The sequence below is a fragment of the Hetaerina americana genome, unplaced genomic scaffold (assembly GCF_022747635.1).
Source record: "Hetaerina americana unplaced genomic scaffold, ioHetAmer1.1.p SCAF_5, whole genome shotgun sequence".
NCBI classification, from domain to species: domain Eukaryota; kingdom Metazoa; phylum Arthropoda; class Insecta; order Odonata; family Calopterygidae; genus Hetaerina; species Hetaerina americana.
The window spans coordinates 14,806,928-14,830,102 of NW_027287095.1; the positions used below are offsets into that span (position 1 = coordinate 14,806,928).

The 23,175-nt window shown below is 42.8% G+C and overlaps 1 protein-coding gene across 8 annotated transcripts in view; it reads left to right on the forward strand.

The window, feature by feature from the left end:
* The window catches only part of hts (adducin 1-like protein hts), a 166,200-nt gene that overhangs the window by 103,495 nt on the left and 39,530 nt on the right, over window positions 1-23,175 (forward strand). For all 8 annotated transcript variants that reach the window (XM_071592304.1, XM_071592303.1, XM_071592306.1 and 5 more), the window contains 5 exons: window positions 15,926-16,140; window positions 17,535-17,724; window positions 18,837-18,988; window positions 21,276-21,506; window positions 22,601-22,744. In XM_071592304.1, the coding sequence (XP_071448405.1) occupies window positions 16,003-16,140; window positions 17,535-17,724; window positions 18,837-18,988; window positions 21,276-21,506; window positions 22,601-22,744 (855 nt within the window). In that variant the 5' untranslated portion in view covers window positions 15,926-16,002. The remainder of the gene's footprint in view (window positions 1-15,925; window positions 16,141-17,534; window positions 17,725-18,836; window positions 18,989-21,275; window positions 21,507-22,600; window positions 22,745-23,175) is intronic.

Below are 23,175 nucleotides of genomic sequence, written 5' to 3' on the forward strand. Positions count from 1 at the left end.
GCTAAGTTAAGTGCAATTGAATCCCTCGGTATTTCGCTCTCCTCAAAATTCACAGAGCGGGAATGCCTATCAGACCGATGGTTTCCAATGTACCGGCACTGGCAATAAGAGTAAACAACAACTTCAAGGAATGTACAAGGTTTTCCTCTTAATTGGGAGGCACAAACTCCTCCGGCCTGGCCAACCGCCTTGCACCGTTACACACTATTAAGTCATTAACCAATGTACCCTTGCGTTGCACATTCCTGGACATTTCCAGAAATCCTGTAGAAGTTTTCCATTACTTTGATTAGAAGTAAGAGAGGTTATGAAATGGCCAACTGCCTCTCTTTATCCGTTTTTATTATTAATTGTAATACACCGTTCAAGAATGTTATTTGATGGATTCAAACTGTGAGCAGTGCTGGACTTGATGGACTTGTCTGATACGGCCCTAAACACCCTAAGGCCCTGTGCGTCTAGAAACCATTCCCCTTCATCCCTGCACACTTTCCGCTTTCCTTCGTTCCATCCAGCGTGCCTAGGGCTACCTCGAGTTCTCAATATCCTCACGTCTATCCGTTCTCAACGTTTCACTCAGCCTTTCGAAATATCCTACGTACACTTTTCATGCCTTTTTGAATTTCTCCCAAAACATTCTCACCTGCCCTACCATATCTGTCTCTTCTTCCTTCTCCTTTCTGTCCATTTCCCATCCTCCTCCACAAATGAATCTCAAAATACTCCAATTTATACACTCTCATAAATTACAGATTTAGGTGTGATATGGTGGAACTGTTCCACAATATCAGAGACGAATACGACTGTAACAATTTTCCATTGATAAGTGGAAAATTATAATAGTCTTCCTATCTGTTATTATACGCTCTCCCTCAATCACTTGGTTTCTGGGGCGTACTATTCTACTTTTACTCCACATCAGAGTTTTCACCTCTCTTTTCTTATCCAATTAACTCGAGGCCCTTATCACTAACTTCCTCCTCCCCTATATCCTCATGGCGTATTTACCTAACCTCTTTCTTCTTTTGATGTCCCTACTACTGTGGGGCTTATGTGGGGAGAGCTTTAGGAAGAGGGCATGGGATTTTCATCGGTTCCCACCCTTGCCTCCCTCCCATATCCTTTCCCAGGACCAGCCGAGAAGGTCGCCGCAGCATCACTCAGGGTCTCTCCCCCTCCCCCTCGTCCCAAACCTCCCTTCACCCCTCGTTTGCACGCACGCACCACCTCTAATTAGGGTCGCGTGATGTCGAGATTGGTGCGGCTTCCGTGCGTTGAATATCTCGCCGCGCTCGGGAGATGATCCCCCCCCCCAAGGGGGCGCCTGAGGGCGGCTCCACGTCGTCCTGCTCGCCGGATGCGCGCACGCCTCCCTCACCTGGATTAACTGATCTAGAGTTGGCTAACGATAGACATGCTTTAATAGAAAGTGCACATTGACTGTCTGGACCGTTTATTAACTATCGTTCCTCCAGATGAACCGGATGTGTATAAAGCGGTGAATCTAGTCCTGAACGAGTTGACGTCCACTTTACCGTAGTCGGTTGAGAGGATTTCCAACTCAGTGTAAAAGGCATCCTCTTCTCTCTTCTTTCTACCGTCGCTGTTAACCATTAGAGTAGTGCGCTCATATTTTTGAGTTATTCATTCAGCGGTTATGTAATAAAACATTCTGTTCCAATTAATAAATTATTTATCTGTTCCAATGGTGTCAATAATGTATCAACATTAATTAGGTGGGTCTCTTGTCTATGATGAATGATTCTGTGATGCAATTTTGTTCTCATTAGTTTTATTGGCTATAATTATCGATGCCTTGCACCTGGCACTACTTCACTTGAAAATTGTGGCGCAAATCTAAACATATCACCATGGATCTCTAGCGAGTGACAGTCTGCGGATGAGAGTGATTATTGTGGACCAACTCCGCCGTATGCCACCTTGTAGTTTCATATATGTTCGATCAGTTAGTTTGTATTGTCCTGCATTCCATGTTTCCGAAATTAATTGCGTGTTAAATATTTAAATATCCTCGTTGGTTGTACAATTGTACATAAGTGAGGTAACTTCGGTGACTGCATTACTGAACTAAATGAACAGCATTGCTCTGGAATAAGAGATCAAATGGAGCACGCAAATCAATATCGCCTGCATTCTGTCCCAGCAGTACAATAGAAACGGGGTGTTTGAAACTATATCAACATTGTTCAGCAAGCGGCAAGTATTTACATTTGAATGTGATTATGTTAAACAAGCATCAATATTGTAGTATGCCAAGTACAACCAGTTAATTTTGTTAGTTTTTGCCTCACCAATTTCTCTTATTTTCCCCATTTATGGCATCCGGTTATTCATTAAATGCATTTGGATTTAGACAAGATTTGGTTTGTTGCATGGATCATCGATTAATCCGGTTAACCTTATTGGAACAACGGAAGGAGAGGGTAGGGGACATATTTTGACTTCGATTTGTGTTATTCTCAATTGGTTAATCTCAATCTGGAAAAGCAAAAGCAGATTGCAATCATCCTGACAGTTGGGGAAAGGGCAACATATTAGGCAGTGAAAGAAGTCTGTCTTGATAATTCGGGCAATGTCGATGTGAAGGAATAATGAAACCTATAGCACCAGAATTGTGCTGTAGTCTGGTGGTTCCAATCGATAACGAAGACAACAACGATGCCTCTCACTCTCTTGGGCGCGGGCGTTGCCCAGGGCGAACTTCCATTCTGGCGAGGCCGACGCGAGCACTCTTTGCGGGCCCTCTTCCGTTTCATGCCACGGCCGAGGGGATCTCCGGGGTGGGGATTATTTTTTTAGGGGACCCTCACGGGTAATGAATAGAAGGGAGTTTTCGTTGGTGTTCTTTTTTTCCAGACCGTCTCTCGCGCACGCTAGGGGTCGGGGGATCCTCTGCGAGGAAGGCGGGGGACGGCCTTCGATGGCCTCTCCGTTTCTATTCACGGCAGTGACTCCACAGAAATTAATAAAAGTAAAAAAAAGGGGGAGGGCGTATTGGTGGACCTCATCCCCCCAACCCCCACTTCTCTCTCGAAGGAATGCCGAAAATTCTCGTCATCAGCGGAGGTGGGAAGTGAGAGGGGGGAGGGAACAGCTCTTGGGGGGTTTCGTCTGGAGGGTGGTGCCCGTGAGGGTGGATTGGAGGATGTGATCACGAGGGTACCCGGCTCCCTGTATTGATTCCCCCGCCCAATTCCTCGCCTCTCCAGAGGTGGCGCAGTGAAATGTGCATCTGGGATTCGTTTAGTTCAGAAAAATAAACCCGTTCGCAGGCATCGCTCGATTATCAATTCCATTTTTCTCCGTTGTATCATAGATACATCGTCAGGACAGATAATTGTCACGAAATACATAGACTGCCGAAATAATAGATGCAAGCATTTTTTTCGTGCCAACACAAGGGTTCACACTCGGAGAGAAATTTGTATTTTGTATGTTTGATACCCTGCCAGCCACCGCTAAGATATGTGGCAGGGGGTGAATACACACCAGACTAACTTTGACCCGAATATGACCCTACCGCGGTCGGATAGTATTATTCTGATCCCTTATCGTTCGTGAAAAAACGGAATCTTAAATATATCTGTTCTACACTAAATCTCTCATTTTACTGACATGACCTTGCCTACAGTAGTACGACGGGGCTAATAATGCATTTCTACACTCGCTAGAGAGAGGCCTTCTTGCAACTTATGCAAGAGTTTTAATCTGTAATCTAACCTTCGCTCCTGAGTAATTCCCAGCCTAGCCCCTCTAATAATTTTGATACGCAACTCAGTTTGTCATAACAACGTTCTACAAATCTAGTTCCTCTAAGGTGCACGCGATCCAATTCGGCAATCAATCCGACGTCATGAGGATCCCAAAATCTTACTTTTAGCATATACTAAATTTGGCCTAACCAACGCCATATAACATTTCTCTTTAACCTTTTCATCACATTTACCCAGTACTCTTCTAATAAATCCTAATTTTCAGTCAGCTTATCCACTTATTTTCACCCAGGAGAGGTCGTGAGTAAGTGTAACACCTAAGTATTTAATTGAGTCTACACATTGCATTTCGGTGGTACTGAAGCAGTAGGCGTTCTGGAGCAGTAGGAGTTCTGGAAGAAATTGTTCCTTTTCCAAAAATTCACCACTACGTAAACCTTTGTAAGTTAACTTCAAATTGAATTATTTGCACCGGCACCGAATATAATTTAGGTTTTCTGCTAATGCCACTTAATCGTCAGGACTACGGATATTTGTGTAAACCACCGAGTTAATGTCGTTGCCGTAAAGAAGAGATAAAAGAGGTAACACCTGAAGTGACCTCTTCTGCATTTGAGCTATCTTACGATGCATGATAACCCTTGGCAAGTGATTATTATAGAGATCTTTAATTTCAGTCTTGTTTTTGTGTAGGTTTCGTAAAATTAAGCAAAGTAAGTTACTGAAAAATCAGAATACTCCTCCATATATCCTGTTACACGCTCGCCAATTTATTTTGGGCATCTTTCGGTATAGCAAATGCTTCCAAGTTGAACGGCGCTGTCGAGATAGCGCCACCCATGTTTGCCCGCTGACCAGTTGAGTTTTATAACCGACAACATGTTTTAATTTGTGAAAGTTTCAGGATATTCGACATTAAAAGCAATTTTTCGGTAATTGGAGATGAGCATTTAAAGATTGTTGGTTATATGTGAGCTGCTTTCTGCTAGTGGCTTGTTCAAATTGAAAACTGTAAAATGGTGGGAATATCATTGTTATTCTCCGTACTCGGTGCTCTCACGGTTTTCACTCCGTCAAGCGTTTGTTGGAAGCTGTCATCCAAATAAGCAGAAAGATAAATAAATGTCGCCTCCACTCCCCCCCACTTCCCTATCCCCCTCTTGTGACCCTCCCTCATGTTGGCGTGCGCCTTTTCTTCGTCGCGGGGGGGTTCGCCACACCCCTGTCCCTCCTGCACCCACCAGTCCTAGTGCAACCACCTCCCTCCACGCCTCTAGATTGCTCTTTCAGCTGGCGACTCTCGGGGGCGGGGTCACCCTGCCGAAGGCAGTTCGGCAACGAGGCAGCCCCCTCCCCACCGCCCCTCGCTTGCCCCCGTTTTTACAAGCCCTTCATTTCGGCCCCCGCTCGCACCCATGCTTCCACCCCATCTTGGCCTCGCGGCTGCTCAGCCCACCCCCCTTTCCCCGTTGCGCGACCCGTCGCCATTGCGTCGTCTGATGATGATGACTGGGCCCGCCGCCGAATCGCGTGAAATCGAGCCCTTTAAACGAGTAATTGACTTTAATGTTTGCGCTCGTTAATTCCTCTCGCGACGTAGTTGCTTCGTGACTGCACTGCGAGGCGCCCTCGGTCGTCCAATCCTTCAGATTAACGGACGCATTTTCAAAATCTCCAAAAGTTATATCATCAGAAATACGTTAATGTAAGTCAAAATGCTTTTGGTTGCCCGTCAAGGGTGTGTTCTCCAGAGATAGCGTCCCGACACCAAGGCACACAATTAGAATTTCCATTTATTAACTCGGTAAAAATGAAATCGAGTTTCATTCCAGTATATATAGGTGAGCACTTAACGAATGTCTAATTTTTAAGTAGAAACATAAGCTGTCTTCTTTTGAATAGCATTGCAGAATGATAGATCTCTCTTGTGATGGAGTTGCGTGGATATAATGTAAGTCGAGAGCTTGAGTGCAACCTCAATCTCTGCGAAACTAGGGCTTTGAGAGTGGGGAAAAGTAAGTGAACGTCTTGACAAATTTCAGTAGATGGGGACCACATCTCGCTATCGAGTTCAATGAGCCCATGGACCAAAATTTGCAGTTATGGTAAACGTTAAGTTGGTTTAATTTTGAATTTTACTCCTAGAAATTCAATTTGTAAAATGATGTTTATTAAGTAAGGTTAATTTATTTTTTTTAATGTACGGTCAATGTTGTTAGAAATAACTTAATGGAGTAAATGATTCTTATATCAAGCGGAAGGATTCCGTATCACATTCCCCCGAAATGCAGAGATGATTGATCCGACGTCCCTGCTGGGATAGCGCTGGCGTGAGAAAGGAGGGAACCGTGGTGCACTTGCGAGGGGGATGTGAAAGTATGAGCGAGGGACGGCATTGGGTGCGGGTGCATCGCAGGTAGCAGACCGACCCCACACCACACGAGCCGAAGGGGGGGTGGTGCGATGCGCCACATCCGAGGTCAGGGAAGCGTGCGTGCATCAGCTGTTCCCTCCTAGGGTGCACCCGGCTGTGCATCACGCTAATTCGAGCATCGATCGAACGCCATGCCGCGTATGCAGTCGTAACTATTCTAGCATCACGAGCTTGCTTCTAATTGCTGTACAATTACTTTCTTTGACCTTACAGCGTACTAATCGGCGATGCGGTTGTGGTTCATCCGGAAATTGCGTCCTTCGAGAGAATAACCTCAATTTCGTTGCAAATCACGCTGCAGTTGAAATAAGCGTCCGTGTCGCCAGGCTGTCAACAGCTTGTATTAGTCCTGATTTCATAATATTATTTTGACTCAACCCTCTCGGATCAAGTTTTTGCCAATATACGAGGGTAGTGTGAAAGGTTCTCAGAATCACCGCCAGAAGTCTGCGCTAGCGCAACGAGTTTCCCGCGTAGTAATAGGTAATCCTTTATGAGTAAACCCGTAACGCGTTAGTGCTCTAGGAATAGATCTGTGAAGCGGACGCCTCCCTTGTTGTTGTTCCCGTGTAGTGATTTTTGAAGATGGAAAAAATTGACGTTCGAGCACTGATTAAATACTTTGCAAAGAAAGGCATTAACGTAAAAGAAATTCGTGCACTCTTTCAGAATATTCTGGGTGACTCTAATGACATGACCCTATTCTGAAATTGTAATATATCATATAATCGAACGCCAACATAATGACGTTATTCCAAACAAATCGCCCATCCCGATCAAATCCCTGCTTGCGTATACTAAACGATGGCCTCAGAAATATCTCTTAATTAGGAAATAATATTTACTAAATCCCCTACATGGCCGCGCTGTACCCTAAGACTGGAAAGTAGCCGATGACACTCCCGTATTTAAATAAGGCGACAGAGAAAATCCAAGTAATGACATACCCACCTCTCTCTCATCCGTCTCATGCAAAATCTTAGAGTACGCAATTGTAAGTTCAATTAAGAAATAGCTCGATTCTCAGAATTTACTCAAAAACACCAAGCTAGTTTTCGAAAGGGTAAATCTTGCGAGACCCTACTGGCACTTTTCGTTCATGATATTTTGATCTCGGGTGAAAAAAATGTTCAGGCCGATGCTATATTTTTAAATTTTAAAAAGGCATTGGACGAAGTCTCGCATTTGAAAATTGCTCCGAAAGTAGTGAGGCCACGGGTTTGATAAGTGTGGGAATGGCATCGCAGGAGAAGTCGCGCCGCCAATGCATACTCCTGAATGGATTCGGCGCGAAAAATTCCCGAGGGCGACACGAGCGATGTTTGGAGAGGGCGTGGCGTCGGTGTGAATGCAGAGAGAGAGAAAGGACTCTCGTTTCGTTCGACGGCCCTGGCGATCTGCCAGCCGTGACTCGGGCCATTGTTTGAAGGAGTTGCGGGGAGTGCGAGCGTGACGGAGACTACTTAGTGCGTGCGTGTGTCCGCGCGCTTGGCTTTTCCAATTGCCGTTGGGGTTGTTCTTTCCTTTCTGCATTTGGGATGAATGGAGCGTGTGTGAGGAAGGGGAATGATAAGAGAGAGAGAGTGCGTGTATGTGTTGTGCGTTCCCCGCCGAGTGCCCGAATTCAAGTCTCGGAGGATCGCCACTGTCTGATCCCCACTTGGCTTCCGCTGGGAAGCCACGCACCTCCAGTGCCGTATTCCGTTCTTAGGGTGGTATGTAATAAACCTTGTCCCCCGCCTGAGGGTCTCTCGTTGAGAAGAGGTTTATGCGGGCTTCCTGTTTTGTGGGCACCTCGTTGTCGCCTTCCCAGCGAATTAACTGCAGGTGTTCTCAGGGAAGACCTCTGCAATTGAAATGTGTCGGCATAAACGCACGCTGAAGCGCTCTTCCCTTGAACGCTCTCTCCCCGAAGTGGAGTATTTTCCATTCTTTGATCGCGTTGTCTTTTGTTGACAAAAATTTTTCAGGTTAACATAAACTTCTAGATGTTGAATTTAATTAGTATCCGCATGGTGTCCACTAGTGTGACAATGTTATCTAGTTGCGTTTGTTTCGAAGTATTGACGTTTTTGAGAGAACGTAAATATTTTTCTTACGTTCAGAAATTTAAACGCGCCATTTTTGTTCTGAAGTGATGCAAATCCGTTATTTCAAGTTGACATTTCTAACATTTACTTTGCAGATTCAATCTGATGTATTACGTCATCTACGGAATAAAAAACAAGAGCCGTGTACCAAAGCCCTTAGTTTGAAGCATGCTTGGAATGTCCTGTTTTTGTATTAGAAATGGGGCAAGTAGCTTTGAAAATGGGCTCCTCGCTTGTCTCGCCGAGTTACAATGCTGCTGTGACTCTACATATTCATGAGACGGACCATTAGGGACCATGAGGTCTCAATTTCGCCCGAATAAATACCTCTATCTATTCCTCTCTTGACTGTTGTGCCGATTGATTCGTGTAGGAAGGACTCGGACGACGTGAGTTGGGAAAGTAGCTGAGGATGTTGTGTCGTACGCGACGGAGACATTCTTGTAAGATTCCTTGGAGGAGGGAATATGATTCTCGGAAGTACCAAGTAGAGAATGGGCTTTCGTGAAAAAACATCAATTGTTCCATGTAGAATCAGCAGAAAGGAATTATCCGAAAGAATGTGATCATCGTATCTCGTATCGAAATATATTTCTAGTGTTGCAGTATTTCAATTTGCTCGGAACTGCACCGCAGTCTGCGCGAGCCACACCGCATTGGCCACAGCGAAAGTATCCTGCAATTGTTGATGGCGTGGCTTTGCGGAACATCTTCATGATGAGTTGTAAAGGAAATATTTTGCTATTCCTCACAATTATACATTTATTTTTGTGGAATATCAAAGTAAATTCTGTGCTACTCATCAATTAATGCTGGTTTTTGCACTTGCATTAGGTGTAACCTCGTCATTGCATTTCAAACCTATATATTTACGGCTAAGTTTTCTCCTCGCTGCGCTTTCTCAACTGTGAAGGTGGTTCTTGACCTCTTGGTTCGGTTCATTGCATTTCTCGCGTGGAAAGCTAGCGGGGTGCTGAGGGAGGTTTTTTTTAACCCGTTGGCGGTGACGCGATGACATCACCCCACTGTCTTTTCCGGAATGTGCGCGAGAGATTGCCGTGAAAGATGCCCCGGTCTTGAAATGGCGTGAACTTATGACTGGCAGGAGGTGGTTTCGAGTAAGTCTCTTCGGTGCCCTCATTCTTACGGTTGCGGTGGTGGCGAACGTGTGCTTTGACAGACGAAAAGGAGTTTTGGAACACGAAATGAATGCGAAATTGATAAGCCTCATTAGTATTTTAATATTATTTCCTGTTTCCAGCGACTCTGGACCACGTTTATTCAAAACAGCAGTTTCCATCCAGCTTTGATCTTTGCCCAGTGCTCCCTTCATTCTCTCACTCTGCCCTCTCCCCTGTCCCTCGCGTTTGGATCCTCGATTGTGTTCTTTATCGGAAACCGTTTGTTGTTCTCATTTCTGGCTTTGAAGGCTATTCCCTATTGCACGCATCTGTTTCCTGCCCTACCATTTCTTGCAGATCTCCCTGAACCAGTATGCCTTCCTTTTCCTATTCTCAAAGAATTTCAATATTATATTTGTTAGTTTCCCCTGGAGCATTGGGTAGATATCTGGAAAGCATAGCTCTTCCTTTGCTGATGGTGCATGTTATCTTTTCCATCTGATTTTAAGATTTAAACGTTACATCCAGCCATTTATACTTAACGGCAGCAGATTTACTCAAACATTTTATAAGATCCTTCAATTTTTATGGACTAGACAATCTTCGCATTTTTGATAGTTACGTGTGGGATGCTCTTTGCTGCTCAGGGTTATTTTCAAAACTTTGTCATGAAATTGACGGAGTAATGATGAATTCAAAATATTCAATTTTTTGGAGTTTATTTAATGATAGAGCCCTATAAATTGATTGTACTTTTTTTAGTTAGTTACAGATTATAAGGTGGGAAAACGAACTCTCTCTCCTCTTTTTCTATTTTTCCTTATCTTTCAAAATATGTTTTAAGATGTTATATAATATGCGCCACATGTGGATTTTGTGTTTGTGATTAATTGGCGTCTCTGCACATTAAAAGAAAGAAAAATTGCATTTGTAGAACTTGGGCATTAGCTATGCAAATTCTGTAATTATTTGTCGTTCTTTTCAATTTTTATGATTAAGTAACCAAAGCAGTTTTTTAACTAAACTGCGGTCAGCAGGTTTATTATGACTTACCTGGTGACATAATAGATTTCTGTGAACTGTGAATTGACATTTTGAATTTAGTCTTTCGTTGTAGTAAGGTTTTATGTCCAACTTTACATAATGTTAGTTACCCTTTTACATGTATGCCTAATAATGTCTCACATGATCACTAATACTTAAGTGAGAAGCCAATTTGTTTTGCTGGCTTGCGGCCATATTTGGGCGAATTGGTCTTAGAGGTGTGCTATTGCGAAAATACATTAGACAGTGTCTTAATTTGGTGAAATAGACCTTACTTGAACATCTAGTAATAGTGTTGTGTTAGCCCAGAAACCTGCTATTGATTCAGGGCTATCGATGTTGAGTTGAGCTTTTCTATCGCGCACTTTCTCGAAGCTCGAATTCTATGTCCTCCCTTTCTCCTAGCACCCTTAAACTTCTCTCTTTCGTGAGAATGCAGTATTCGATAATGCTTTCGGTCAATTAATTTTCTCACACAGCTCCTTAAATGCCACTACCCTCACTCTCTCGTTTCGCCAAAGGCTTCGTATGTTTCTTAGAATTTACGAAATGATAACACGAGGTGTGACAGTGGTATCTGTCAGACCTCCACCAAATACGGGTGGAGATCTGACATTTATTAGCTTTATTATAGCCTTTAAGATTATTTATAGCCTTTAAGCTCAGGTCGTGAGCCGCCTTAACTCTAATTTTTAAAAATGCATAACCTTTCTTCGTTTTCATATCGTATTCTATGATAGTATAGGCACGGAACAAATCTTGAAATTTACATTTCGTCTGTTTACAATCATAAGTTTCGTTGAGTACTTTTGCGGCGAAAATGGCTTTACAAATTGAACTTGGCGACCACGATAAAACGTGTGAATTCGTCTACCCCATCTGGGTTATAGGATGGTAGAAGACATTTGTACCTGTATTTTTGTGAAGGCTGAGATATGAAGACTTCCTTTAGCTAGTCGGGATCATCATCCTCTCTCTCCCACCTCCGCCACGCCATGTACCCTGCAAGCCCTCCCCTCCCCCGGCAGAAAGGCCGCGGCCCGGGAGGAGGAGGGGGAGCGATTCGTGACAAATCTTTCGCTTGGTATCTGCCTGAGGCGCTCTTAGTGCTTCTCGAAGTGATGGTTCCTGTAATTTGAGCGAGAGAGAGACATTTCCCTGAGGAAGAAAAATAGGAGGTCGTCCCTAGTCCAATCTTTTCGTTCATTTTTCTCGAAAAATAGTCTTGAAAAAATTCCATCCGAATGGATTTCGAAAACAATTCGGCCGAAGAGATCGAACGCATTTTCCCGTTGTTTAGGGTTCAGATCGAGTTCCCCCCGGAGGCCGTTGCTTTATTTCTTGACGAACCGAAACGGAGAGAATGGGGTGTGCGACGCGGTGGCGAGTGCGGCGCCTCTCGTGTGGACCTCCCACCCCCGCCCACCTTGGCGGTAGACGACCTCCTCCCCCAGAGATGAGACTTCCTCCCCCCTCCCGCATCGATCGCCCCCCTGGTCCCCCTCGAAAGAAACGCGCGATAAAAATCTAGAGAAAAACGCCTCGCTGAGAAAGTGGAGGGAAGAACGTCCTCTCCAATGGCGATGAAAGGAATTCTCCTCATCGTCGTCTCTGCTTGTGTGTGTCCACTCGTGCATTATTAACGACGCTGCCCTCCAGAAGGGGGTCATTGGTGCACATCTCGGAGTCTTTTCTCAAAAAATGGAGTAGTGAGTGTCCTCGGTGGGCGGTGTGGATTCATTACTCGGGAAGCGGCAATCGGGGTTGGACTGGAGGGCGGACTTCCCCCATTTTCTCATCTCTTTGCTCTCACGGGGGCGGGAGAATGGAGCGCGTGCTCGCGTGCGACGGTCAACAGGTCCCCCGCGGGGGCGGGGCGAGGAGGCGCTCTCGTCGGGTGGTGCTGGGGGTGGGGGGTGTTGGTTGGTTTGGCGTGCCGGTCGGTGGTGCACCCTCGCCGATGGCACACTCGGGGGCGGGGTTCATCCCGTCCTTGACCCACTTTGTCCTCTCTTCCCCCCGTCACCCCCCCCCCCCCGCCCTTCGAGCGGCCAGAAATGGGGCGATTCTTTCCCCGTGAATAAATGACTCGGTGACCTCATTTCCCCGCGAGCCTGCGATGGAGCGAGCGCTTGGAACACGTGTTGTTTAGCCGCCGCCTCCCCCCCCCTTTCCCCCACTGCCCCCCTAGCACCCCTTCCTTTACCACTACCCCGCCATGTCGCGTCCTATCTTTGGATTCTCTTGCCGACTTTCGTCGCGAATTCCCCCCGGTGTCCGTTCCTTTTCCCCCGCGACCCCATTCCCTCCCTCTGGATCGCCCAGGGTAGGGTGGTGGCACGAGGCAGCTCTTCCCCTCCGCCGAATGGTCTCCCCGCAATCCAGAAGCACCCGATCGAAATTCTACATCTCGGTCTCCTCTCCCGCCAATTGCTCAACAATGCGCCATGTCGGAGACAGTCGTGCCAGGCCTTTGGTCTCTGGTTTAATAAAAATAAAATATTTTTCAAGCTGCCGAGGTGTGGTCAGAATTAGGTTTTGTACGGTGTTCAATTTCAGGTCAGTGTATGTAATTCGAAGCGAATTTATCGTAAAAAATCATCGAAGTCTCGACGTCGTGTGGTAAATAGGTCACAGGACATGTCCGTACGACAACTCACTTTCGATTTAGGAATAATAACCCTGAGTGTTTAAGTCTTAAAACCTCCGCCCGAGTATCAAGATTAAACCAGTACAAAACAAACAATCGCGTGTCGTCGCGCCAATAGGCAGCGTATGTAGAATAACCGAATCCTTGGTAATCCGCGAGCGTGGGGGCCGGCGCCTCGACTCCCCCTCGCTCAGCCCCACCCCACCCCTTTGTCTCCATGGCTCCCGTCCTGTATTTCGCCCCCGTTGTTTTCTCGATTTCAGTTCATCACCATCGGAATCGTTGACGCAATAGAAGGGTAAACTGATTGAAATGACCCACTATAGTTCTTATTGCCCCGGATGTAAAACTATGATTGAATCATTTCGGGCAAGTATCTACTTGTGAGTTGTTTTAATGGTGTCCCTCATGATTTTATTCGGAACAATTATTTTTCGCCTCTTTCATGACCTGATCATTGGTGCGTATTGTCGATTGTTTCTTTTATGTCTCCTCTATGCACAGCGTCATTAATACTATGCGATTATACAAGAGGTGCCTGCTCTCTTTCTAAGGATAATAGTCGAGATACCAAGTGTACGTGAATGTACGATCTGATGACGAACTGTCGACTCGCTTCCCCTTGCATAAATTGAAAAGTCATTTGCTATGTGGGTATTCTTGAGCTATTAGAAGGTGGATTAGATGAAGTTAGATTACTATTTGATGGTGGGTGACGAGCGCAGCGTGTACTCTCCACACGCATCCAAGACCTTACACGCGCTGGAAGAGTAGGCCCTCAAGTGCATTCGCCTTATTTTTTGTATTTTTTTAGTCGTATCGTGCAAGCTACCGTTAGGGTGTGTGGCAGGGGGTGAATACTCACCAGACTAATTTTGACCTGAATGTTTTACCCCTACCATGGTTGGACAATGTTATTCCGATCCCTTATCGTTCGTGAATAAAATGACACCTTAAACCTATCTATACTTAATCTCTCTAATTTTATTGGCATAATCTCGCCTACCGTAGTACGACGGGGCTATTAATACATTTTCAATATTATCGCCCGAGAGGCCTTCTTACATTTAATGCAAGAAGTTTAATCTGTAATTAAACCTTCGCCCCGTGAGTAATTCCCAGCCCAGCTCCTTTAATATTTTGGAAACGCTACTAAGTTCATCAAATCAACGTTTAACAAATCTAGCCTCTCTACCCTAGTTATAACCTAATTCAGCAATTAATCCAACTTCATGAGGATCCCATGTGCTAGCAGCTTATTCTAAATTAGGCCTAACCAGCGGGAGATAACATTTCTCTTTAACCTTTTCATAACATTCACCCAGTAGTCTTTTATTAAATCCCCGTATGTTTCACCCAGGAGAGATCGTGAGTTAGGGTAACGCCTAGGTATTTAATTGAGTCTACATATCTGTGTTCCCGATGCAGAAGGCGTTCGGAAGGGAATTGTTCTTTTTCCAAAAATAATCACTACGCACTTTTTTAAGTTTAATTCTAATTTCTGTGTGTCGCACCAGCGTTATATACGTTATATAGCATCAAGGTCATCTGCTAAGGCTGCTGTGTCCTCAGGATTACGGATATCTCTGTAAACCACCACATCGTCTGCAAATAAAACGGATATCTCTGTAAACCACCACATCGTCTGCGAATAAACGTGCCTTATTAGTTACTACGGAGTCAATGTTGTTAACGAAAAGTAGGAATAAAAAGGTCCGATAACACTTCCCTGAGGGACACTCGAAGCGACTTCTACTGAATTAGAGTTAACACCATCTATGACTGCTCTTTGTATCCGACCACGTACTTGCAAGGTAATAAGTTCCCGCCCAAATGCGAGTCGGGAAGAGAGTCTGCTGGTGGGCCGCTCGCTCTTTTCCCGTGGGTGCTGAAATTTCCACGCTGCTCTCCCAGTCCGCCCTCTTCCGCCCCAAGCATCCTCTCCTCCCCCTTCCTCCGCCGATCGGGATGGCGGCGCGCTTGCATAGGTTCTTCCTGCTCTCGTTGCGACACTAAAGCGGCGGTAACCCCCTCTCCCTCACATCGGGTCCTCCCAGGGACTCTTTTCCACTGTCACCCCCATTCTCGTGTGTGGAATTGTACCATGAGAGAACTCTGGCCGCCCCCGGCCGGAATGAGAGATCAGAATGTTCATTCAGGGAGCGCTGCTGTCAGCCTCCCTCGAGAGGTGTTGCGGCCCTCCATGACGGCCCCCCGGCCTCGCCATAAGCGGATGGCCAATTTAAATGCTTCTGGAGGTGGAAGGGGTCGTTGCCTCAAAACAGGGGGGCCTCGGCACTCGCTCTATGTCGGGCCGCTGAAGATAGAGAGGCTGTCTCTCTTCTCTCTCTCTCTCCGGATGCCGGCCAACGTTTATTTTTGGATTTGTTGCGGCAAATACGAAGAATATGAACCAATTCTTTTTCCATGAAATGCCCTTGCCTGAACTCACATTTTCGCACATACTGAAGTCGAATGTTTGGGAGCTGAAACTGTAATAATAATATGATAAAGTATTCAGGTGACAATAAGGCCCTGATGCTCAATCAAGAGCCGAGATGTATCACCCAAGAAAAGAGAAGCAAGCGGTACGATCATTTAATACTGTGTATAAATAAATTAGCAATGATAAGTTTTCAGGGTTTAAGCACCTCCAAATAAAGATGACAAAACTTATTTGTTGAAACTAGTTTTCCCATGTTATTTTGTTTGTTGTTCCGGGTTAAGTCAAGTGAAACCAATAGCAAAGTTCTGAGAAATATGGGTGGGTGTGAAATATTGTTTTAGTGTGCCAGTTATCATTATAATACATTATCATTAATGAGCATTTGTTTTCTTTTTTGCCATTGCAGACGAAATAATCGACCACGAGGGTGAGGGCAGGAATTGACAAGGTGGGTGTCTCAGGCAGGGAAGAGGCATCAGCAGGATGGCAGACACGGGCCATCAGGCAGCCAACGGCACGGCCACCCAGGACCAGCTGCCACCCCCCCAGACCAATGGAGCCGTAGATGGTATCCTAGACGAGGACGAGAAGAACAAAATGAGGCCGGCCGACATTGATGCCGTGAGTCTATCAGTCTTAAAGGTCCACACCCACTTGGGAATGGCTTCTCCTGCGCAGTGTAGTGTCTGCCTCTCTCTCAGTATGTGACAAATTGGGGGCTTGCACTACTCCGGTCCAAAAGCTTTGCCAAGATTGTGCATTGTGTATTACAGGGAGAATTATATGTTATGGAATAGAAGTCATAAGAAGTAAAACTGGGGTATTTTTTCCCAATAATGGAAATAGTTGCTAGTGTTTTTTATGAGCAATTAGAGGGAAATTGTGTAAGGAAATAACTTAAGAATTAAATCTTTGTAAAAATACTGTGCAAAGCCCTAATTCATGGAAATTAATTTTAAATAAATACTTCGCTTTGTACTTTTCACTATACTTTCACTGAAATGTGCTGTGCGTTTTGACATTGGTACGTCATCTTTAATGTTACTAAAATTGTACCTGAAGATGGCATACCAATGTTGAAATCCATTGTGCATTGTAATAAAAGAGTAGTGGAAAAGTATGCACCTAAATTATATATTTAATTAGGAATAAAAAGAAAACAATCTCTATTTACTTGAAACACTGCAGGATATACTTATCCTCTTGCCTCTATAACCACTTTCCAAGCCGTACAAAACCACCCTCCAAAACAATGAATTCTCCACCTAGTTTCACTTTTCTAGACACACAGTTAATGATATGGGGTTGTGAAAGTAAAACATGATCAGTGTAAGACGAAATTAGTTGTCTCACGTGGGAGCAAAAATATTTTGTGTCATTCTCAGCATTTTTCATGCACATAAAGTTGCTGTTTTGTTAACTATTTTTCTATCCATGGGAAAATCAACAAAGGTCTCTATTAAACTATGTAAAATTTTTAAATATATTCTGTGAAAAATGTTGAGGGATATTTCTTGTCTCAAAGTGCACTTTATTATGTTGGTGAAATTCAATGCATTCCTCCATTGATATGAATGTACATTATATAATAAGCGATATTCTAATCATATCGTTAATTTTCATTGTCATTTTCATTGTCATTTTCTTTTCCTCGCAAAATATATTTAGTCAATGATGTATATATGTACAACGTTCATATCCTTGTTGTGGAGCTCAGTCATGCTATACATTTATACTTCCAATTCTTTAACTGAACAATGAGGATGAGAATGACATCGCTCATACCCATTATCTCCTGAGGGTGCTAATTGGTTTCTTCATCTAAATCCACTTTTAGCAATGAGTTTGTGTCATCGTCCGAACTACAAATACAATATTTTCAATTCCATGGATAATAATATAATTTTCAAACAAAATGACATTCCATGAATGGCTTATCTGAAGTTATAACATTAACTGAAGGTACTGGTTGAATTTAAATTCATCGGTTTATTTCTCTTTCCAATTTTCTGCAGGACATGAAGGAAATGGAGCGTCGGAAGCGTGTTGAGATGATCATGAACAGTCGGCTGTTTAGAGAAGAACTGGAACGTATAATTGAGGTTCAGCTGAAGGATGGATGGGCCCCAGCTGGACTACTCCAGCAAATCTCGGATATGATGGGTGTTTCTGGTTCTCGCCTTCAAAGCACAAACATGTTCAAAAGTAAGATTAGTTTCCTCTGATTTTCTTGGTCATCAGCTTATCATATGTGATAAAAATGTATTTTTATCGAACAAGGACTTCACTTTCCTTATTGACTTTCACAAACTGTGTTTGTCTCTCCTCATAATCTGTTAGCTACATTTATACAAGGTGCCTCAAGTTCTAAGGTGCCCGTCCCCGTTATTTTATTGGGACTGGGGGTAAATAGAATGTTAGATAGATAGATGGTAGTCTTCATTTTAGGGCGATATTGAGACTATGGAGTCTCCTCTTCCACCTAACCCCTTTCCATACATTTTAAATGTTGAACTTATAGATAAATTTCACAAAATATACATGAATGACAATAACATTAGTGAATACAACATCTTAGGACTAACATAGAGCATACACACATGCAATGTATACAGGTCACTGGCCTGTACACAAAGCAATGCATGCAGACAATACTTGTGCAACAATATTCCTGGTTATAATTACAAATGCACTAGGTACAAAGTAACAATTATACAACAATAAGTGTACAAACTACAATGATGTGTTTGAGTTAAAAATATGATGGGGACTCTCCCTGAGTATAAAGCAGAGATGGCTGCACAGTATAGTGCTCAGGGTTTATATAGCTGCCACTAAAGGGACATGTTTTCAGTAATAAAATGGCACTGTTTGGTGTACATGAGCACATGTAATTATCCATTTTTGCCAATTCCATGGTTCAACACCCATCAGAAATGCTGGTTCATGCATTCCCAGAATAGCAAACTTGTTGTAACAAACTTGACACTGTAGGATCATTTAAAACATTATAGCGGTTGCGTGTGTGATGGAGACTGTCAGGTATTCATTGTGGTTATTTTTAATCTGCGAGATATAATTCCATAATCATGAGTAAAGCATTATAACTCAAGTGTGGGAATCTATGTTTTCAGTTTTCATACTGCATATCTCTGGTTTTGCGTTGTATCTTGGCTTTGATTGTATCTTGAAAGCCATTGAGGAGTGGATAGGATTAAAGAACTCTCTTTAAATTTTGCTGAATGAAAGTGCGATGTGTATTTGATTGAGCGAGACATTTCCCTGTTCTCTCACACAATATTTAATTTTTCATGTAGACTCGAATTGCCTTGTTCCAATCAACGACATCCGGGGGGTGGAAAGTATGGCCTATGCAAAGGGGGAGAAGCTTCTGAGATGTAAACTAGCTGCTGTGTACCGACTGATGGACCTCTATGGGTGGACTCAAGGCATTTATAACCACATAACGGTAAGAGGACATTTAACTTTCTCTATTTATTGTTTGCATGTACTAATAATAAATTAAATGGGTATAGGATCATCAGTTTTGTTATTCAGGAGAAAGACTGAACAAAACTTTTATTTCCACATGCATTCCATGCCTTTTGCATCCTTGCATTTTTTTTAAGAGACAGTGTGTTAAGGTATTTTATTTCTTTTGAAAAAATATCGCATCTTACCATAGTTTCAATAGACCGGAGTAAAATAGAAATAAGGGAATCTCATCAAATTATTTGTCCTCTCATGATAATTAAGACTTACCAACTTGAAAGAATTTTGCTGCTTGCTTTTTCCTTCCTAGGTTAATAATACTGTTAACTTTAGAATCAATTTTTCAACTGTGAGATACTTAATTTAAATTGTTGTTATGTCAATGTGGAATTTTATGCACCTTTGGGCTTAGTATTTATGGTTAAAATTTTACTTTAGCAGCTAATATTTAGCATATTATTATATAAAAAGCTGACTTGCAGATGCATCTACATTATTATTATTATTGGTATTTTACCATTTAATGTAGGTTTTGAATGAATAAAGGCTATAAAACAGAAAAATAATATATTTACTTACTTCTCCTTACAAACAAAACCCAACATCCTACTATTTAGCTGGCCCCACTTCATATCCCTGTACTTCTTTTCTTCCTTCATTCCGTCTAACATCTCTCTCTCATATTCCTGCCCCTTTCTCGTTTGCCTAACATTCTCCCCTCTATCCCTCCATCCTCTGCATTCCACTCCCGATCAATATGCTTTCCATCTACCTATTCTGCCTCCATTTTGATATTTTCCAATAAACCTCTCTCCTCCCCCAACTAGCTTTTCCTTGTTTGTTTTCCTTCCTACTTATTTTACCTTTTCCATCCTTCTCTGCCCCTCTACCCTAAAAACCCCAATTTTCGTCTATTATTTTACTTAAATGACAGCTTCCAAAGCCATAGAAACCTACACTCCATATCCACATTTTTAAAGACCCTTTTTTTAACATTCTTAGCCATTGACCCTGTCATCCATTCCCTCCTTGTGAAAGCTTCTTTGCCTAGTGCAATTCTTCTTCTAATGTCCCAACAACTTTGGCCATCTTGGTCTAAAACACTTTCTAGGTATTTAAAGTGTTCTATTTGTTCTAATTTTGGCCCTCCTATTTTAATATTATGCTTAGCCTTTCTCTTTCTTTGTTTTATATATATATTTATTTTAATCACATATCTATTGCACTGACTTTCCAACACATTCAAGCATTGGTTGCAATCCCTTGGCTGACTGACAAACTAAAGCTTAGTCATCTGAACACCCAGCTTATTTTACAAATTTCCTGCAGACGTTCATTCCTATCTCCAGTTCTTCCCATGCATGTTTAATCATTTCCTCCACATATACATTGAACAGCACCAGTGATAATGGAGAACCCTGCCTTACTCCTTTTCCTAACAGTGCCTATCCAGACTCTCCATCCCCCACTTGCACCTGAGCAGTCTGAGACTTGTTCAGGTTCCGGATTAACCTCCTGTCCCTCCAATCTATTCCTATTTACTAAAATATATTTATTTATTTTACCCAGTTCACTCCATCAGATGCCTTTCAAACGGTGAAATTCATCCTGATTTTTTTCTGTATTCCTTTGTATTAGTGTCCTTGTAAAGGCTATGGCATCATGCATGCCTCCCTCCACTTCTGGAACCCAAACGGGTCATCCCCTTAGTAATCATTTGCCCTGCTCTCCATCCTTTTATTGTTGATCCTGAGAATTATTGTTGATCCTGAGAACGACTGTAGCTGCGTGTGAAATCAAGCTTATTGTTCTGTAGTCCTCACGCATGGCTGTATTTCCCTTTTTTCGAATGGGAACTAACACATCTAGATGTGGTATGGTATGTTACAAGTATGATTTTGTGGCAAATGATGCCATAAAATGGGCAATAGGTTGAATTATTTGCCAGTATCAGTTATTGCCAAAATGGTTTTGCTTATCTTTAAACGTATAGTATTGGTTTTGAAAAAAGATATGGTGAAGTTTAGTATTGTGCCATTTTAAAATTGGCTATTTCTTTCCTTGGTTGAGGTTTCTCTTCTCAGGATCTTAGGTTATCCACACTTCAGTTGCTTATTAGCTAAATAATAATGTGATTCGTTGCAAAACATGGATATTTCAATCATATTTCCTAAGTGGAAATGTCGTGAGTTATTGCAAATAAGACCACGTGGTTAAAAAAATACTTGTAAGGCATGGTTCTTAATATCTCATTATTACTTCAGGCCAGGCTCAATCAAGACCAAGAACATTTTCTGGTCAACCCTTTTGGGGTGCTGTACCATGAGGTGACTGCATCAAGTCTCATCAAAGTGGACATGCAGGGCCAAGCCGTGGAGCAAGGAACGACCAACTTCCCAGTGAACGTGGCAGGATTCTCACTCCACTCGGCCATCCACGCTGCTCGCCCGGATATCAAGTGCATCATTCATGTTCATACTCCATCTGTTCTTGCTGTAAGTACTTAGGGAATCTTTTTTCTTACTTATTATAGGCATTATATGCTATGTATGGGGGTCTGTTCATTATTGGGTGAACTCAACCATCACCTACCAAACTGACCTTTGGATTGATTACTATTTATGGTTTTTTATATAAGTGATGACAAAAATTGTCATATTTCCTTTTGAAAATTTTCTGCAGGTTTATTTAAAGGTGAATTGAATTCCCAGGTATTCATATAACCCTTGATTTTGTTCCCACAGTCGAGTCTTAAGCATCTCTGTGGGCTTTCTCAGGACAGTTGTCCACCCCTTCCTGATCATTCCCTGCTGTACAGACCCCCTTAATTATTGTTATTGAGTAATCTACTTTAACCGGTATTTTATTAAATAGGAGATTGAGCAATTCTATCTACTTCAATATCATAAAAACATCTTGCTATGGCTGGCAAAGTATCATGAGAAATTAATGTGGATATTGCTGTTGAAATACTATGTTGGAGGTACCATTGAAGTTTTTGATTAGAAAATGTAACAAATGTAAGTCAAATTAAACCCATTCCTTTGAAACTTTGTGGTAATCCATTGCTGCTTATTATTGGGAGACTTAAAGGAACCACTTTTATAAAGCCGCATGGTCACAGTTAATAAGTTAACCTGGATGTCAATGCATTGGCATCATCAACAGGTTAGACCAAGGAAATGGCAGCCCTCTGTTATACTTAATTAGGTGGGGCTTTATAAAGTGATAACTAAAAAGAATGGGCAAAGGTAGGATACAAGTATTAATTGAAAATTGTGTCTTCAGGGTTACCTATTCTTCCAAAAAAGAATTGGTCCCCCAAGAATAGGCGAGGAGAGGGTTGTGGAAGTTAAACAGAGGGGGGTTGAGAAGGGGAATGTGGGGGCTGCGAGAGGATGTAGGGGGGAATGGGAAATTGCGAGCAGGCTAAGTTTGTGGGAATAATTGGTAAAATCAGGTCCACTTAAGATGCATCATGATGATATTTCACAAATTTTCATCATATATGTGAATGTGTGAGGTTCACAGAAATTTGAATGTGTTCTTTGGCAGCATTTTTAAATCCTCCATTATCTTTCTTAATCAGGTATCATCTTTAAAATGTGGGTTGCTACCTCTCTGCCAGGAGGCTGTTGTGATAGGTGACGTAAGTGTTCATCAATATTTTGGAGGCGTGTTTGATTCAGAGGAAAGGGAAAAGATAGCTCGGGATCTTGGCCCCATGAACAAGGTAAGTTTATTCACCTTTTGTCCTTTTTTTATATTTTAGTTTAAAAATATAAACTTGTGTATGCAATTGGCTCGAAAGAAATGAACTGCTTTTGAAAGAAAAAAGCACCGGTGGCACAATTGTTTGCATTACCTGTGACTCTGAGAACTAATCCCTAGATTAGATGCATGTGTGGAATTGTAGAAAGGAGAGGGCGACTCTAAGGAATGGTATATGTTAGTTTACCCATGGAATGGTACGATAAGACTTGGTTTTGTAGGAATGGAATCACACAGGTATAAGTCGAGGTTACAATGGGAAACTATATAGCATCCATCTTACTTCTTTGCGTGAGCCCTTGTAAAAATTACTTTGAAAAAATTAATCTCTCCAGAGACAGCAATCGCAGAGGCTCTTTGAAGTGTCATGAACCATAGGTTTTCCATTGCAAC